The sequence below is a fragment of the Hetaerina americana genome, unplaced genomic scaffold (assembly GCF_022747635.1).
Source record: "Hetaerina americana unplaced genomic scaffold, ioHetAmer1.1.p SCAF_6, whole genome shotgun sequence".
Lineage (NCBI taxonomy): Eukaryota > Metazoa > Arthropoda > Insecta > Odonata > Calopterygidae > Hetaerina > Hetaerina americana.
The window spans coordinates 55,926,592-55,946,129 of record NW_027287205.1 but is presented as its reverse complement, the minus strand read 5'-3'; the positions used below and the strand labels follow the sequence as shown (position 1 = coordinate 55,946,129).

The window sequence follows — 19,538 nt, the reverse complement described above, 5'->3', positions numbered from 1 at the left end:
GAATGCCACTTTCATGAAAAATTTAAATGTACTGTCCTCTTCTCAAGATCCACAATACTCTTACGGAAACTGGCTCACTGAAACAAGCACGCCCCTCTCTGTACTACAGAGATATTCTCTTTATTCCTTAATCATCCGAGTAAAATGTTTCCCGTGGTGGGGCAGGGAATTTTGCCTTACCTATCATCAAGACCTCGACAGGAAGTGTGCTCAGCTCTACTCCTTGCCTCCTGCATTGCCACGCCCCCTCGTCGCCTCTCCCGGCCCCCCTCACACGGAGAATCATCTTGAAGGGCCCCACCCTCTCTGCCACGAACCTCCCCACGGTCCGGTCCCCGGACCCTCCTCCCCCACCGCCCGAGTGCGACCCGTCCCCGAGGACGTGAACCCCCGCTTCCCCGAACCCCAAGGACCTCAAGACCTCGGAGGTGGAGCCCGAGGGGGCGGAGGAGGGTGACCTCAGTGTTTGGCGCTCGGCCATCACGGGGATGCCTTCGTGGAACCACTGGACCTCGTCGTGGAGGGTGTCCGTGTCGGGGATTTCGGGGGAGGTAGCGTTGGGAGAGGGGGTCAAGTCGCAGGGTATGAGGACGTCCTCACCCTCCCGGAACAGGATCTCATGTCGGGCTGTGGAGTTGGAGTCGGATGGATGAGGAGGTGATGACTCTGGCGGCCGGTGAGCGCCGTGATGGCGTAACGAGTGTGAGGTCGATTCAGCGCCACCTGCAGAGAAAATAAAATGCATTCAAGTTGAGAAAAATGCATTGTTTTAATCTCATAATCGTATAAAAAGACCTTTTTTTTAATTTTTCCGCAGCATATTAATGATTTATGGCCAAATTATGTTCTTTTGTCTGGAAGCCGATTTGTTATCGGTGCAGCGGCGGCTGTTATTATAACTTGAATCGGTCCACCACTTGGCTTTAGTTTTTTGAAAGTACACACATACCACAGACAATTAGGAGACGTGGTGACATCACATCGTGGTTAGCAACGAAATGTTCTAAGAGGAACTCACATACTTTAGATTACTCCCAGTCGAATCCTACCCTTTAAGAAGGGCAGCACCAATTAAAGCTCCAAAGTAATTGCAACCGAAGAATACATTTGGGATTTATTTTTCTGTTCGCAAGTAATTCATAGCATTGAAAATATTTCGTATATTTCTTTACCTTCGTAAATAAATTCAGCCCTCCGGATTCCGGTTTCGGAAGAGTGCGAGGGCCGATAGGCTTCCATTTGCAATGATCTCATCATTGTGTTTCACTTTCAATTTTGACAAAAAATAAATACGTAAGAGAGACATTGGAATAAAACATCATCAAAATTAGCCATTATCAAGGTAATTTCACTTCAATCTCATATTCATCAAGCTTAACTGACTCGCTTGATCATCAAAACACAAGCATATTCAAATTCTTTTGTCGTTCCAACATTAGTGGAGAATCAGATCGCACATGAAAAGCTTTTAGAAAAACCATATCTCGGTGACCCCAATGAGGACAATAAATCATTTTAAATAAACTTTTCCACTCAGTGCACATTTCTTGTTTTTGCCATTTTTTGATTAAATTGTCAAAAAGAAATAAAAAATTGTTGTGGCCGTTCTTTTTTTTCCTATTTACCGTAATAATCGAAGGTTCAAAATTGACATCCCACATGCAAGTTGCTTACATCATAGGCCCAATTGTTATATTTCTGGGCATGAAAATCGCCTGAAATAAAGTTTTTACCACTTTATTATTGTCGGAGCATAGAGATAAAAGAGATAAGGAGAGGAAAGATGAAACGCTCAGGGTGCGAGATAAAAAAGGATGGGGCAGGGACCGCAATTTTATGAAAGGGATGATCGTGCTAAACCACAGTCGCGCGGTGTGTTTTTCCCAACTCGTTTTTTTTTCACGGCTTTATATTCCTCGAGGGAGGCGTCCCGTTGATTGCGTGTTCGCGGGACCACAGATAAAACGTTTTTCCGCCTTCAGATGTTCTTCGGGAAAAGCCGACACGAACACGCGGGTGGAACAGTACGGCACTCCCACAAACCTCACCCCACTCATTCTTCTCCTCTTCCTTTATCCTTCCTCTATGCTTTCCCTGCACATCCATTCTTTTCTATCTCCAACGTGGACAGAGGGACGGTTTGTGTCATGAATTCATCCATCTTCTCATTTTTGACTTTCACGGGAACAGTTGATAGTTAACTTTTTTGTGCTCCTAACTATGAGTTTTATCCTCTGGAAGCCAGGAATATGATATTTCGACACGCCTCATCAGTTAGGAGTGCTTGCTTAGCTCAGGATTGCCTTAAAGTTTCCGTGGTTCTTACATCAAGCTTTCACCTGCCATTTACTCATCGAATGAGTCATCCTCCAATAATATATTCCAAATTTTTCCTAGAGGTTTTAATCCTGCGGCCGATGTTTACTCTAAAATTCACATTGAAGGATCAATCTTCAAACGTTATGCATTATGCATAGAAACGCGCACACACGCATATACATATTTACTCGCCACATGACGAACAGATATTCATTCAAATGGATACAGATATAAGGAAAATGGATAGGAAAACAAATAAAAGATGAACGCAGCAATAGTGGGGGAAAAGGTGGAATCGAGCAGATCACAAGCGTAAAAATATTTACTTGACTGGGGCGGGACAATGCTTTGGCCATTGAGCTATCGAGTAAGGAAAATTACCTGGAAATCTGCGGCGGCTTATGTGACCACTTGCCACACTTCTTTGGCCAGACGATGGCGTTGGGAAGTTCTATCACCCACCGAAGGAGTAAATTGACGAGCACTCAAGAGGAGATGATAGTGGGAAAAGCAATCATACAATGACATAAAGAGTAGAAAATTTTCGTGGCAAGAATAGCCAGACGAAAGAAGAAGGCCAGAATCTTTCATATAAACCGGCACGGGGAAAGAAACGGAAACCGCCCTTTTCTGAGATTTGTGAATTTTGCATGAATGTTATTTAAGATACTGACGACCACATCTTGAAAATTCATTATTAATAAATCAACCTTGTACTACGATTGCCGTGGAATTCGTGATCATATCACATTAGTAAAAAACCATTCATAGCAACTCGAAAACTTATGATGACAAAAATACAAACGTAGTTTAATATATTGTTTATTATTTCCATGCATTTCAAAATTCAAATGTTGGATGAAGAATGATTTCGTCATGTGTAATCGAAAAAGAAGTCAATTTCCAACATTAATCATTGACTATTTCTTTCCGTCAGTATTATTTGAATGTGTATTTTAAGTATGAGTACTACACCATTGAAATAATTGTCCGATATATCAAAATGCTCTTCGTTCCATTCAGGTATCTTTCTTTTCAGAGTAAAGAGACGCCAACTAAATTCAATCAAGTCTCCGGTATTTCTGCTGACTTTTAAGCCTTCCTAGTTTCCCTCAAGTTTTAAATCCAAGATCGTAATTAGGATATTGATCCTTTCCTGGTTTATCTTTTTGTATATTGTTCATCCTTTACCCAGCGTTGTTTGCATGTGTTCGTCTTTCCCCGCCGACGGGTTTATAAATTTTCCCTTCAATGGCACTTGGAACTCCATTATTCCGTCTGACCCTGGTCTCTATACAAATCTGATGTGTTTGCCAATGTTTTCGAATCACCACCATGACCGTGTAAACGTGATGGCCGGCGTCCAAGGGGCATTAGGTATCATTTGGTGCCTAAATCATGACTGCATTAATGCAGAAATACTAATAACGACACATGAGTGATGACAACGGATCATGGAACTAAACTCACTGCGGATTAAGGGTACCTTTGTCACTTAATCCACTGGGTTATTTCCAATGCAGTAGCGGCTTCGTAGAGTCCACTTCTGGCGAGACGCAGATATTTCAAATCGGACAATTGGACGGCATCATCCGCAGCCGGAGACGGCATATTTATTTCGAATAAAATTTCTTATTTGGCATTCATTTTGCGGAAAACGCATCAACATATGATATATATTTCCGCTTTCACCAGGTGGAACAAAACATTTTGCATTATCTGTTCTAAATGGTTCATTTTCCCCATAAATGCTGAAGCATTCAAATTGAACGAGTTCATCATTGAGCATAGGTACCAATCCGCATTGATTTCGGAAAAATTTCCTCTTCAACATTTGCATTTGACTCATGATTCATAACTTCAAAGACTGAATTAGCGGTTTATGCCTGGTTTGTAAAATATTTTACAGCTCTAAGGAGACAGGAAACTCCAATTGTTATCACCACTTATCATATGAGATTAGCGTTTTCCCTCTCTCCTTTTGACATTTTCATTCCTTCTACGCAACGTCAATTCTTTCTGCTCATTGCATGATCCCTTCCATCACACCCCTTTCCAGAGCTGTGCTTAACGGTGGCATCACCAGCCCCCTCTCATGTGCCGCACGACCCAGAAAATCCCCACCACCTGAACCCTGCTGAACCCCTACCGCCTACCTCCTTTCAAGTCCCCTCCTCGCCCAATCAGCCTTTCTCTCTTCAATCTATCCATCAGGATGGGGGAAAAAGAGACGCCGCCCAACTCCACGCCGCTTCAACTCCATTATATCCCCCCATACCTCCGCTCAGCTCCTCCCCACGAATTTCCAAACACGCGCCCTAACCCCCCCCCCTCCTCCTCCTCTACCCCCTTATCTCCACCTTCAAACCCTCAAAATCCACCCTTTGAATTCGAGAAAAAAAAGAGCTCTTCTCCTTCCCCTCCCTCCCTCGCTGATGACTGGAAAACACACTCCGGCCGCACGTGACGGACGCATGGAAAGCTCCCTCGTGCGTGACGCGACGTCCGTTCCCTCGTTTTGCGTATGGCTTGGGGGGTTTGTTGGCTGGGGAGTGCTTTTTGGCGGGCCAAACGTGGATGAAAAAGGGTAGGGAGAAGAAAATAGAGAGGGTTAGGAAAAGAATGAAATGGGGAAAAGAATGAGGAGAAAGAAAGAGAGAGTAGTGATAGGCAGGGGGAAGGTTTTATATCCCACTCTACTTTATAGGGGCTAATCTTTGCTTGTAAAAATTCGAATCACTAACGTCACTTTAATGCCGAGAGTGAAAGTCTCAAGAACTTTCTAAAAACATATAAACTTGTTTTCACCAATGCTTTTGTCTGCAATGAGAACTTTCTACCGTAGCATTTTCTCCTGTATGTTAAGGGGTAAAGAGGATAAGAAGAATGTCTTACATAAATTCTAATCATGTTTTCTTTTAGAGAGCATCATAAAAATATGAATCGAGTTAGTCAGTTGGATATAGTATTAGCCGTAGAAATATGCTTCGTTTATCAGTGAATATCCAGGAAACAGATGGAAATATGAAGATCCGACGCGTAAGCCCACAGTTATTTGAAATCCGATGAAGCTTCTAACATGGGAAGAAAGTTTAGAGCATATGTATATTGATAATGAAGAGTTTGTTTATGGTGTCCATGAAAACGGTGCACCAACCAGTGCTACCCTGTATTTCTTAAAGCAGGAGAAATTTTAATCTTTCATTCACCTTGGAGCTGAAAGTTGTCATATAATGATGATATTTAAGAGCGGTATTCAGAGCTGGAGTAAATCTGGTAACTTCTCAAAAAGTCTGGGAATTTTTCAAGACCCAACAGGACATTTATTAATAGACAATACGGCTAACAAAAATATTACTAGCAAGATGGGAGGAAGAAATAAATCGCAGGTCACAAAACTGACGATAAAATCAAAAACATAGAATTGGGAATAAAAAGTTGGAATTAAAGAAGGTCTTGACAATAGATACCTGTAACTCCCCTGCATTACTAATAAGGAATTTGGGGAAACCGAGAAAAAAGAATTTTTTTGGGCAAGTGTGTGTTAAGGCCACTATGAGTAAGCCTTCCTTTGATCTGGTTTATTCCGGAAGACTTGTACGATCAGAATAAATTGAAAATAATCTCAATAAACGGAAAAACAGAAGTATGTGAGGACAATATGAATCTTATGTTTGAGCTCACAAACAGCAACGGTAGTTGAGTTTTTATGATCATCAAAAAGGAAAGTTTGCAGATGATTGTAATATACAGAATTTAATTTGAGAAAGTGGCATATCAGCAGGGACCTTGGAGTACTTGAGCGTGCACTGCCACACGGCCCAACAAAATACTACTCAAACACTGTAGTCAACTGCTAAATAATAATAATAATAACAAAAATGAATTTTAATTACATTTAAAATAACATTCCTACAACAAATAATTGTGGTAAAATAACAACCATTAATTTTAAATGCTCTGCGTAATAAATGTACGCTATGGTAAAGTTTATTATTTGGCAAAGGAATCATGTGGAAAAATAGTATCTTGCTTTTTAAATATCTTCATGAGCATTTAATATTTGTATTTGACAGTCAGAATCAGTTGAGTTTTCATCACATGGACTAAATGAGATAAAAGTACATGAAACAACAGCAGTTGTGATATGGAGATATGCATACTCAGTAGGATAAAGATACTCTCAGGTAAATCGATTTTGGGGATTGAGATGGTGTGGTTTGTCATCTACAGACTTCCCATCCGTTTCCATAAATATTCACTTACACTATTCTAAAAAAATTCGCAACACATTTTTTCACCTTATAAGACAATACCAGTTCACGAGGAGTTCATGGCTAAGCGTGTTTAAGGCAAACATAAACTCTCGGAGCTGGCGAGTTGCAATATTTCAAAGATAAATTGTCCAACGGTTTCATTGGAAATCCTCTCTATGCCCGTTATTAGAATTATATAAATGAACAGGAAGTTATAGAAAAAAGTGTTAATATTTGACGGATTTTATTTTCTCAAAAATTTTCTTTTAAATCTCAACTTAAAAATAACCAGAATATAAGAACAAGATGCAATTAGAAGTTTCACATTCAACCATATTTTCATAATTATTGCTATTAATTTGCATATGTAATTTTAACGTACAAAAAACGGTATTTTTCAGAATAATTTACAAGAACTGAGAGCTTGAAGTCCTATTTCTTCAAGCAAATTGTCTCGCTGACTTATCATTTTAGCTGAAAGGATTCATTCACTGGTGTATCAATTTAAAGGTTGGCTGACTGAGACTTACCATTTTTCCAATCCAATACCAATTCCCTCATGACCTCTCAGCTTTTTTTGTCTTAAAATACACTTTCCTTGGCGTATGTATTGCGATATGGGGGCCTTATGACCATGATTCATTCGTCAAACAGTCTTCCTCTGAGTTATGTTTCCATTGTATACCTGACGAGTTTAATGCAATTAACGCGTGATTTGTAAGTTAATCTAATTCACCCATTCCTCTCTACACTTCACTTGATATTACCATTATCTGCCCTTTAGGTCTTAAACATCCGCACTCTGTCGACTATTAGAAGACCCCTCTCTCATCTTCTTTACATCTCTATAGGTTCCCATTCCTTATCCATACAGTAAGACAGCTCACTCTAAATTGTCCTCTCACTACTTTACTGGCTTCTAATCGTTATTGCGTTGATGAAAACTGATGCAAATCCGGAATTTTTTGCAGGACAAGCCGTAGGGCCTAAATAAACCACAGGAAGTCGAAGTTCTATGAATGGACTTCCTTTGAAAAAGGGAATTCTATTCTACAGGGTCCGCACAAAAGGTATCGAGACTGGTCCAAAAATCAAGATGTATTGCACTTATCATTACAATTACTTACTAATCTTCAAAATACATTCCTCCTCCATCTATACACTTAGTTCGGCACGCCTGCCACTTGTCAAAAGGCCGCTGGAAATCGGTTTCCGGAATACTATTGAGAGCCTTGGTCGTCGCCGCTTGAACCGAACCGATATCCTTTGAGCTCTCTTTATATTCGCGAAAACAAGGAAAATTCAAGTGGAGCCTGGTCGGGGCTGTAAGGGGGGTGAGGCAACATTGCCACGCCAAATTTCGTCAGCAGCTGCCGCACAACACAGCTGGTGCCGCCAAGACTTTCGGCACCAGCTTCGTAAACACTTTCCTCATCGCAAGATCGTCTGTTACAATGGTGTGGACGGTTCCGACTGAAAGGCCGATCTCCTCACTGATAATGGCGATGGTTAAACCTCTGTCAGAGTGTAAAACCTTTTTCACTTTGGCCACCTGAGCATCGGTTTGAGGGGTCGTCGGGCGTCTTCGACGAGCTCCCGGCATTCCTTAAACATTTGGTGCCACTCAAAAACTCTTGTGCAGCTTGAGGCATCATCCCAATAAGCCTGTTTAATGAGTTCAAGTGCCTCCCACGCGAATTTCCCGAGTTTAACGCAAAACTTCACAGCGTAGCGTTGCTCGACGGTGCGCTCCATGCTGGCGTGACGACACCACAAACAATCAAACGTCCAAAAAATCCACCTCATGTCTCAATGCATGCGCGGAGGCGACTGAACTTAAGTGCGCCTGAGTGGTGCGGGACCCCTCTACCGAGTTGACCGGTCGAACCCCCATCCACCCCTCCGTAGAGGTTACAGCGAACCAGTGCCGATACTTATTTTACGGACCCTGTATGTTTACGCACAGTAAGCTACCATAAGTATATCACAGTTTTTAACGTTGTCCATTGGGCGATTTTCTTATGAGGCAGAGTTTGCGTATACATTGCTTTGCATTATATTGTGATCCATAAAAATAATGATATCCATAACTCATCGTGTTGATATCAATTTTAATAACACGCTCATGATACGTAGATAGTCTAATTTGAAGCTCAATATTTGGTTCTATTTTGATGGCCTTGTGTCAATTTCTTTCAGTGGGTTTCTATAGCTTAAACATTTTTTTACATTTTATAATGGATTTTTTTATCTAAATGTAGCCAAATAGATCACATAAATAGTGTCATTGATGTTTCTTTTTAAGATCTCTGGACTCCTCACTCATGAGGGACAAGTTAAATTTAAGTATTTTACAATTTAAATTGCTGTTCCAGTGAGGAAAAAATTGGAGTTAATTATTCTAATTCCTCTATATGTTCTACCATTTTCATCGCATAATTATAGCAGATATTCCTAAGAGAAAAGACTTTTAAAGCCGACAACACGCTCAGCAGACAAAAACACACATGTATACTAAATAGAGCATAACAGATAAAATTGAAATAGACCTCGAATAAACAATTGTGCGAGCCAAAATTTATATATGCCCAAGCCTTGAAAAGTCGGAACACTTTGCCAATATGTTCGATAAGAGTTATGAATGGAACCACTGAATCATTAATAATTTGGAGGAAACTATTTTTTCCTTGAAAAGCTGGAAAACAATTAGGTCAAGGAAAAATTTAATCCAGCTACAAAGACAAATTAAAATAGGGAGTTATATTTGTAGTCTTCAATGTAATAGACTGTAAAATATAAAAACATTCCCTACAAATCACATAAATTTTCAACACATAAATATTTTTAAAGTCGAACTGCGTTCTTACTTCGAGATTAAAATTTCGTCAACTACAAACAAGTAGTTCTTCTTTTATCTAGTTAATACGAGAACTGTTATGAAATAAGGAATTTCCAGTGTGCAGAAACACCCGTTTTTCCATTAATAATCACTACAGTGTTTCTTAGACAAGCGTATCTTAATAGCGTTCCCTACATCTCACTCTTATCAACTTTTCCTTTTACTCAAACATTCTACCTTAAGGATGGAATTATAAAGGCATGAAAAATAAATGCAAGAAACTTGAAACACCAGAATTTAGATTACCTATTTTTTAAATGTTTTATCTATCAAAGGTCTACATTAGTCAATATAGATATTGATGGGAAATATTTGCGTATTAAATAATATTAATATATAGTTAAAAAGAATTAATTTCACGTGATCTGTAAAATGAAATATTTTGCGTATTTGAGTATTGATAAATACATAATTTAAGTTCCCTAGATAATTATAGTTAATAAATATCTCCATAGAATATAAAGAAATCAACCAATAAAACATTTTGGTTGCAATATAATTTTGTCTATCATTTTTTAATATTTGATTATTACTGCCCGAGAGTAAAACTCTGACTTTTCGCAACACATAACCCACAAAGATTATGGCGGAAGAGGGAAAAAACAATTTGGGAGACCAAATTGTACGTCGAGGGCCCACTTTCGGCTCGTCTGGTCGCGTGCAGTGGTGCTCGAAAATCCCTTTTTTATGACAGCGCCAAGCATAATCTTTCAGGGACATGCCAGCCAAGAAAAGTATTCCCTAAAGGGAAGCACTACTTTATTTCCATCACTATCCATTGACTTTATTTGCTTGTTTTATTATCCGTTCTGGAGCATCGGGACGGGACAGCCATGGCCAGATTTATCTGTGCTGCCAAATTTGATAGCTTTGAAGAGTCCACAATGACACAAAGGTGCAATCCATTTCACAGTCGAGAAATAAAAGAGTAATCCGCAAGTTTGCTTCTACGAAAAAGAGAGATGTAGGAGTAGTTACTAGCAAAATCCACCTACAAAATACATTTTCGGCCTTTTGTGAAAGGTAAATCCATCAGAGTTTTTGTTCTAAACATCCTCTATTATAAATAAAATTATGACGAGAGGATATTATGCTGCGGGGTAATTGTGGGAACTGTTTCTTTCTAAGCGCATAGAACTCGATTGAGGTAAACAGGTACTTAATTTACTTCTTTCGCCAATGCAGTTTCTCATATCCATTATTACACCAAATAGATTAAACACATATTTCACAACCAAAACTTAATTTTTGTTCAAAAATTCTTTAAATTTCTTTAAGAGGCTATAAATAGCTACCCATCAATTCCCAAATATTTGCAAAATCGTACATATTCCACTGAAAAATAAGTCCTGAAAATTATTTCATTGAATGTTGTATTTGTGTACAAATTTGTGCATTGTGTTCTCCCACGTCTCACTAAATATAATAATGGGTGCTGGGTGCATTTGAATGAGTATCATCGCAAATATAAGATGAATTAATTTGATTTTCCCACCGAAGTCTATCACACCTATTAATCTCATTGAAAAGACGTTCCTCGCGCACCGCTCAGGTAAAATGAACGTGAAGTAACTAAGCGGAAAAACCTCCTTTCCCTCAGGATCTATTTGTGTCTTTTGTTTGTACAGAGAAAAAAGAAGAAAAAGGACGACGCGGTTTCAATGCAATTAACCTGAGGCAGAGAGCCTTGAGAACCCAGCCACCTCTTCCCCCTTCACCCTCTCTTCTCTCGCTCTCTATCTCGCCACCCCACTCCCTTGCGTTTCCGTTTTCTCTGTTTCCTAATCCTTCTCCATTCCGTGCCTCGCCCACCGTAAACAAATGAAATGAGCTACACTCGTCTTCGATCCGCTGTCTCTCTTAAGGTGAACCATTCCCTAATGGCGTTCCGGCATTTGTCATTCGATCTCTCGTCACACGAGCTAGAGTCTACGGTTTACTTGAAGAGCGTTTCTCCTCATGTTTGTTCCCACACGGAGTAGAAATAGATTTTTTTCTGGCCTTCTGTGAATTACTTGAAGGCCGTCATCAGAAACATTTAAACTGAGTGGCTTGTTCCCAGTTTTCCTCTCAGAAAGCAATTCAAAATTCGGCTCAGTTTAACGTTCTTTAAACCGTTAGTTATTATAGGGTTTTTTGTTGTAAGGATTTATACAATTATCTATTACAAGTTCATGATTCAAAACATGATATGAAAATCATTTTAAAAATCATGGTAAATGAAGCGCAAGACAAAATTTTACCTCTGTGAGTACCAACCTTGTATTTATTTTTATATTACCGTAAATACCAAATTATTTCTAAAGCTACTTCATAAATTACCTTAATGAATTATAGGAAAATAATACGGACTTATTTTCAAATTGAATATTAAAAAAAAATATATGCATTTGATATGACATTAGCGTACGGATCTTTTTATATAATTATATTTAAATATATTCCATTTTGAAGCATTTATTCTTGCTTAAACAATAAAATCCAGTTTCAATAATTTTAGAGCATAAAATATTTAAAGTATTTTTTATGCAAAATACTTTCAACCTACTGTTAGGTTTATTGATAAAGTCACAGACACCGGTTTATTTTGATTTTTCTTTCTTTGTTACCTGAATATCCTAAGGTCAGTTCATATAACACTCATACTCTAGGAGAACTTAATGTCCATGTTGGCTAGGAGGGTGTTTTTTGTTTACCTGCACACCTAACTAGATAGTTAATAAAGGTCTTCGTAATGTCACTTTTCTCCATCTTTTTAAACATAACGTCGGGAGAGTTTTCGGTCAGATGTAACAGTATTGCTGCATAGAAGATTTATAAATTCTGATAATCCATTGAAAGCGTATTTATCAACAACCAGCTTCGATTTTATCCACTAAAATATTTTTAATATTGTGCGGCAAGGCTATTTTATCATAACTTTCGCCTTGAAAATTAACTTGTATTGTGAATACAATTTTTAAAATGTAACTGCAACAGTTAATATTTACTATCCTTATGAATTTCCATTAATTGTATCATTGCAAATTTTTTTTAATTCGGTTAAATTCTCTTATGAAACGGCGGCTCGATATAGGTTTAAAATCTTTTAGGAAAATTTTACCCACAAAAATCATTTGCTTTTATTTATGGAAGGAAAAGAAATTTCATAAAAATGGGATTCTCGATGCTTGCCACAAACTCTTCCGCCGTCCATAACTCGTCTCTGTCTCTGTTCCAGAGCTCAGCGCAATTGTGACAAACGCTGGGAGTTTGGGCGGTTCCTTGCCGTACTATTTATCTTATGCCTGCCTTAAGTCGCGCAGAAAGTGGAAAGACACTACGGGGACAGAAAGCAGAAGTCGCACAAAGTGACCTGAAGCAGAGGGAAGATCTCCATGCAAAATGGCACTACCAAAGTGAATGGGAGGGAGGCAAAACTTTTCCCCGAGGCGTTTTCGGGACGGCTTTGTTTGTTTTCTACTCCTCTGTCTTCTGTCCATAAAGCAACGTGTATCAGATCCGTTTGACTCCGTATATTTGGAGCCTCGGATATATTTTCCCGACTTGGGGAATAAAAGGACACGCGGCAAGTGAAAGGGAAGCGAGGGAATATGCTAGGGATGAGCGAAAATAGAAGGGGGTCATAAAAAAGTTTAAGGCTGTTGTCTGGCTCGAGCGATTGGTTTCCACGCCTATACAGCATATGCTCCGCGCCTGGGGGCTCTTTCGTTGCCAAGTAACTTTTCATATGGGGCCGTTTGGATGGACGCACTAAACCCTACGCACATATGGCAAAGGATTGAAATTAGCTGGCCAAGACCAAAACCCATCCAACACAGTTTGTCAAATATTTTATCCAAGCTTTTTTTTGGAAAATGTACCGACACTTATTGATTGTTTTTACCAATAATTTTTTTTCCTCAAGAAAAATAAACTTTTTGTGTAGACATTGCATTGGTTAGTTAGTGCGATACCTCATTTCACTGATTTTGGTGAACAGAAACATAAATTGGCAATGTTTCCAGAATAAGTGCAAATGTGGTATATCGTAGTCTTCTGTCCCTTTCCATTTGGCGAAAACATGTGAATAAACGGCGTGGAATGCCCATGAACCATTTCTTGTCCAATAGTAACGTTTAGGTTTAAATCTCTGCAATTCTTCTTTGAGCAAGATCTTTTTATTTTTCGGTCATAAATTTCGGTTGGCAGTGGAATCACGGCTTTATTTTTCACGTGTCAATTTCACACACTGCATGATATAGAGAATTTTTATAGGCGAGAATTTCCAAGAATGTTAAGTCAACAACAACAGCAACATTCGGCTCGGTTGAGTTTATGTTATTATAAAAAAATTTAAAATTTTAGCTAGCATTAGTATGAAGTATAAATAATGGTATATAATGAACATTTTTCTCACTTGCACATCATAAAAATAGTATTCGCTTTTATGTAAAATTGTATTATTTTTCAACCTAAAGGAATTTCACATTTAAGAATGGCATAAAAGTTTTGCGGATAAAATGTATTTCTCTCAGCATTACATCAGGTTGGAATTAAATTCATGAATTTTTCCACGATTTCATGCAGCTTACTCTTCAGTGCATGGACATTTCATGTTTAAAAAAAGTCTGAATACATTTTTTCACAGGTTAGGTTTTATTCTCACGAGAATTTTTATTCAAGTCTTTAAGCAATATTTGCTGCATTTTGTTACTACTCTTTAAGGAAAAACTCTTGGAGAAACACAATTGATCCCTGTGCTATGGTGTCATTCAAAATTCAGATACATTCTGAAACCAAAGGCAAAGTAAAAGAAATGAGGATACAATTTTATTATGTACATATTCTTTCAACTGACATAAAAGTAAACACTATTTTGGACATAACGTCTGATTGTGATGACAAGAATAAAGAAATCAAGACATGCTCTCAACCACCCTTTTAATACCCATTTTTTTCTACGCCAGCCGATAATTCATTATAAGTTTTATTTTGTAGCATGTTAATGTATTGCATTCTTCGATACGATAGTTTGTGAAATAGTAATAAGGTTTTAATATTAGTCACTAGTCTAAAACATGACCTACTGGCTAGGGTATTCACTCAGTGCATCGTTCTTAAGAGAGATAAATATTCTACTGTGAATATCGTGAGGTGGTGAAATGAAATGGCACTAAACACGAAATGGTCCATTCTATTACAGGAAAGGAGGCGTAGGGAGTAAAGAGAGGGTAGATGGTAGATTCAATAATTCATAAAACCGCAGAGTTCAGCGGATAGCATGAATATGAAGAAAGCACTCCACTTCTCTTAGGTGTTGCGTAGCATTTGAGGCCGTTAAAGGCAAAGACACTTGAGGAAGGTGCTATTTCCACACGCAGTAATGGACAATATCCGCATTAGTAGTTAAGGATGAGACGGTTGCAGGGAGTAAAGGTTTATATCACGAGCCTGGAATGTGAAAATCCTCGAGAGATTAAAAGAAATTGGTTGAAATAAAGGTGGTGAATGACGAGAGTTGAAGCTTGTGCATATAGAACTATGCATTTCTTTTGCATAGTTCTATATGCATATTTCTTATGCAGTTTGAAGCGTTTAAATTATGCATTCAGGTCGTAAGTGAAAGAGGAAGCAGCTGAAGGAATGACATTTGTGCAATGTCGTAGTTAAATTACGGTGGAAAATTCCAGAGTAGGCTATAGAGTTTTCTACTAAAAACTTTAACCCTAGATAAAAACAAAAAAAATACTTATGAATTTTTAATCTAATTAACCAGACCAGAGGAGTAATTAGATATCGTATCGTTGATTCTTAACTCTTAGCGTAAATTTGTTTTTCTTCAAACTAAATTTTGATAACCGAAATATTTTTTTTCGCACTCAGAGCTTTAGATACAAGGAAAAGTTAATTTACTTATGTTAAGCTTTCAAATGAAGCCCCGTTTTTATATCTTCGCAATGGCGAACTTATTTGCGATTATGGAACAAATGAATTAATCCCTCAAATTGAACAACATCCCTTTAGATGACTTTAATGGCAAACAAAAATTTAAAACAACAACTCAAAAATGGACAAATGCGTACAAATAAATATACTTACAAATATTATAGCATACCAAACGATAATGAAACCGTAATATTGTACAGTTTCCTCTTCCTTAATCTTCGAGTGATATCCCACACAATAATACCGGTAAGTATCATTTAATTAACGTTCCACGAATATTTACAAAGGACTTGATTTAAGCACTCACAACTATAGCATATCCAAACTTGAAATAAGGTTGACGAGAAACAGCTGTAAACATAGGGAGCTGAACTACCTCCCTTACTAAAATTTGTTGTCTTAGGCGTCATTTGGAATTTGCATAACATTATGAAATGAAATGAAATAATTTACTTTGTAATTCTACACGCTTCTGTGTGTGGAATTACATAGTAAATTATTTGATTTCATTTCAATATACCTCCCTTACCTTGAACATGTGCTTTTTATGTGTTCTTTATAGTATTTTCAGAGATTAAATAACATCCTCCCCATTACCTACTCGTTGATTGCCATCTTGAAGGAGATGAACAATTAATTTTGACAATATGACAGAACTAATTAGCAATAATTGTACGCAATTGGGTGGTTACTGCCAGTTTGAGATAACTCTAAGGTTACTCCAGGTCCACTATCATATAACTACTATTTCTGCGCCTAGTTTCTTTTTATACTCGCAAAGAATACGAAAAATGGATCCAGTTTTTTTAAAATTATGTATTAATACCTTGATTAATACATTAAAGAGGATTGAAGTATTATGTACGCTCGATATCACTAAGTCACGTTGATATAGGAACCAATGAATAATTTCATGGGAAGTTGCGCACCGAATCGGCGCCCGTCTCGGCGTGGAAGTGCATTCTATAGCCATCGTTGGAGCTCATTACAACCAACAACATGTGTGCTGTGGCACGCCGCTAAATGGCTTCAACTTGCTACTTCCATCGAGGTCGTAGGAAACCACCAGTGCGAAAGATTTCAAATCAGCAGAAAATGGAAAAAATAACGAAAAAAATGTGTCCGGTAAAATCCTCATTTCATTTCTTTCCAACGCTTCCGATCAATTTTGTTTTTATCATATCTAAGAGATCACCCATGGCTTCATCGCCGAAGGAGAACGTGTTGCAGGGTTAGCCAGAATATTTTATATGAAAACGTCGCGGTGATTTGGTAATCATCACGAATTTCATTAGTGGTCTTCCCTACTCTCATCCCCTTCTCCTACTCTTCCCTCTCTACCTCTCATTTCATCGAAGGGAAAGCCCTTTTCCAAATAAGCTAAACAAGGTTCACTCACACTGCAAAAGTGAGCTAGATGAAATGCTAACAATTTCTATGCTGTTATTACCCGATTATTTTAACCAACTCAACATTTTCAATTCATATTTCATTCGCATGATTTTATGTCCACTTTTAATGTACATCATCCATGGTTTGTTGTTAAAATTATTCCTATTTCAGTGCATCTTAGCTACCTTGGTTTACCAAAATTTACATGTTATTTCATTAATGTATGGAAAATATAACAATTTGAGTCTTTATGTTTTAATTGGCATCGACAAATTAAAATATTTAGTGAAATCCTTTAATTAAGAGTGCATTTTTTCATTAGTCTTATATCAAATTATTCCATTAGTGTTCCACACGAAGTCATTTATTATTTAATGTGCCTCAGTGTCGATCCTATAACAATGAATATCATCCAGTGTTTATAGCTTTACATGTACTGCTGTTTTGCGACGCAAATCCTTTATCATCTCTTATTTATAAAATTAGTTCACTCAGGTTGTCATATTACTTGTGGTACATTAATTATAGCTTTGATGGTAGATTACTAAGAGATTTTCAATGGATTAAATCAGCAAGGGATTCCTTGTTGCAATGCAATGCCATCATTTCAAAATAATTAAACAAAACCGGATTTTTTCTTTCGCCTAAACCCAAAGTTTGACCTTCTCTTTTCTACTTTTGCTTTTCTCTTACTCCACCTAATCCTCAACCATTAATTTCCTCCCGCTGTTACATTCAATATTGTTATATACCGTCCCCTAACTTATCTTAACTCCTCATCTTACTACATCTCGTGTATCATCCTCCCTGTGCTGTCCTCTTTCCTTTAATACCCTTCCACTCTAAGCGTCACACCCTTAGTCTGTTCCTTTCGTCTTCGCATCTACACCAATAGCTTCTCAACTCCAATTCTCTTCATATTTCCTTACCGCTCTTCCCCAATCAATTCCTTTCACCCTCGACCAACACTCTGCCTCTCACTGTACATGCTCTTTCGTCTCCTCCCAGGCCGAAAAAATCTTCTTCGAAACATCTTCTTCGAAAAATCTCTTTGTCGTTGTGAGGTCTCGTCAACATCTCTCAGGGCTCTGTACTTGTTGAATAAGTTAATTAAAAGGCTGAGGTTAGCGGCCTGTGATCGGTAAATTCGTAGCTTCCCTACCCTACCTCTCTTGTCTGATCCGCCTTATCATTTCCACCTCTTTCAAAAGCACCCCCTCAAATTTGTCTCCTGTAACCCTTTCGTGAGTACAGCGGCAACGGAGGGCAACAAAGGGATCCGGAAACGCGAGCTGTTAGGTGGCTAGGACACCGCAGAGTCCTCCACCCCTCAGGATGTGTGAGCGTGTGTCTTTGTCCTCCTTTCTCTCCTAACCCTAACCCACGAGGAAAGCAGGCAATCTCCCCTTCCATTCATATACCCCAAGCGAAGGGGTCTCTCTTTTTGTCTATTCTCCTTTCTTTTGCCCCGAGGGTAGCAAATTTCCGAAAATTACTCACCAATTACGCGGTGTGTTGTCTTTATCAAGGCCTAAATCCTTCCGTGGGTTGCACACACATTAGTGCACGGACATATATGCACGAAGTTCCAGAAATTAAAACTTCGGGAAGACCCCTTCTGAGTCGGTCATCCTCGTGCAATGGTGAATAGATAGGCGGCGTGATTGCGAGCGAAATTTTTACTTTGAATTGTACAAAATTCACGGCATCAAATAAACAGGTACCTGTATGTGCATACAAATACATTGCCATTTCTCTTCGAAGATAAGTATGGCGAGAAGCAGTTTGAGTTGCGCGAGTGAGGTTCGCATCGTAACCGTCGGCTTCCCTCGTTCCCTCGGTTATTTATGGATCCTGGTTAACGTTGATCGTAGGTTTTCGCAGCGGTTCGTTGAAGCTGAGGTAGCTTTCAAGGTCTGCAGCTTGCGGAGTATTTTTCGGTATTCGAGGCCAAGAATACTCCACGAGGATTCTGGTTAATTCTGAGTGGATTTCTCTCGACCAAACGCATATTTATTTACTTATGCCCGCCAAATGCATAGAAAATAATTTCAGCCACTCCTGTCCTTGATATGAAATATTTCACACAGTTTTATTGTGATAAAAGATTTATTCTTCAACTAAGCAGATGTCTGATTCAAGCTTCTAATTCCGCTTGCCCTTCGCATACACTAAATGCCTATATTATAATGCGCGAGTAATCTATTCTCCAAATTCTTACCTAAACGATTTTTAGAATTTTAAGCGAAATTGTTTTTTTTTGTCAACATTTCGACAGGGTTAGCTTCATTTTACTAAAGCACTGATTTTTTTTGAGCCATAATATTTCCGATTTCGTTACTGCGTTGTTTCCAACATTGATGAATTCATTCAGACAACATTTTAAGTGAAAGACGTCCAGCAAAATATATTAAACGAAGTGGACGAAAAAATATCAAGGAGTAAGGCTCCATTCAGCTGAAATCTTTTTTTTTATTGTTACAGTAAAAAGATGATCACTTCGTCATAACTTTAACTAACCAGTTGATACCTGACATCACAGTGCGTAACGATTTTAAATTGTTAAACGGTTTATGTCCCTCAGCTCAATTTGGTTACCATTCAAAAAAACGTTTATCAAATTTGATTCCAATAAGCAAAGAAGACATTAGGGAAAAATGATGACTTGCGATTGGAGCCATAAAAGATTTCCTCTGGCTCTGAAAAGACTTACATATAAGTGAAAAGAAATAAAAAAACTCCTT

At 38.3% G+C, this 19,538-nt stretch overlaps 1 protein-coding gene across 1 annotated transcript in view; it reads right to left on the bottom strand.

Moving 5' to 3' along the window:
- Positions 1 to 286, bottom strand: part of tei (irregular chiasm C-roughest protein teiresias) — a 597,514-nt gene extending 597,228 nt beyond the window's left edge. The window contains exon 1 of the mRNA XM_071594231.1: positions 181 to 286. Within this exon, the coding sequence (XP_071450332.1) occupies positions 181 to 286 (106 nt within the window). The remainder of the gene's footprint in view (positions 1 to 180) is intronic.
- Positions 287 to 19,538: the final 19,252 nt, after the last annotated feature.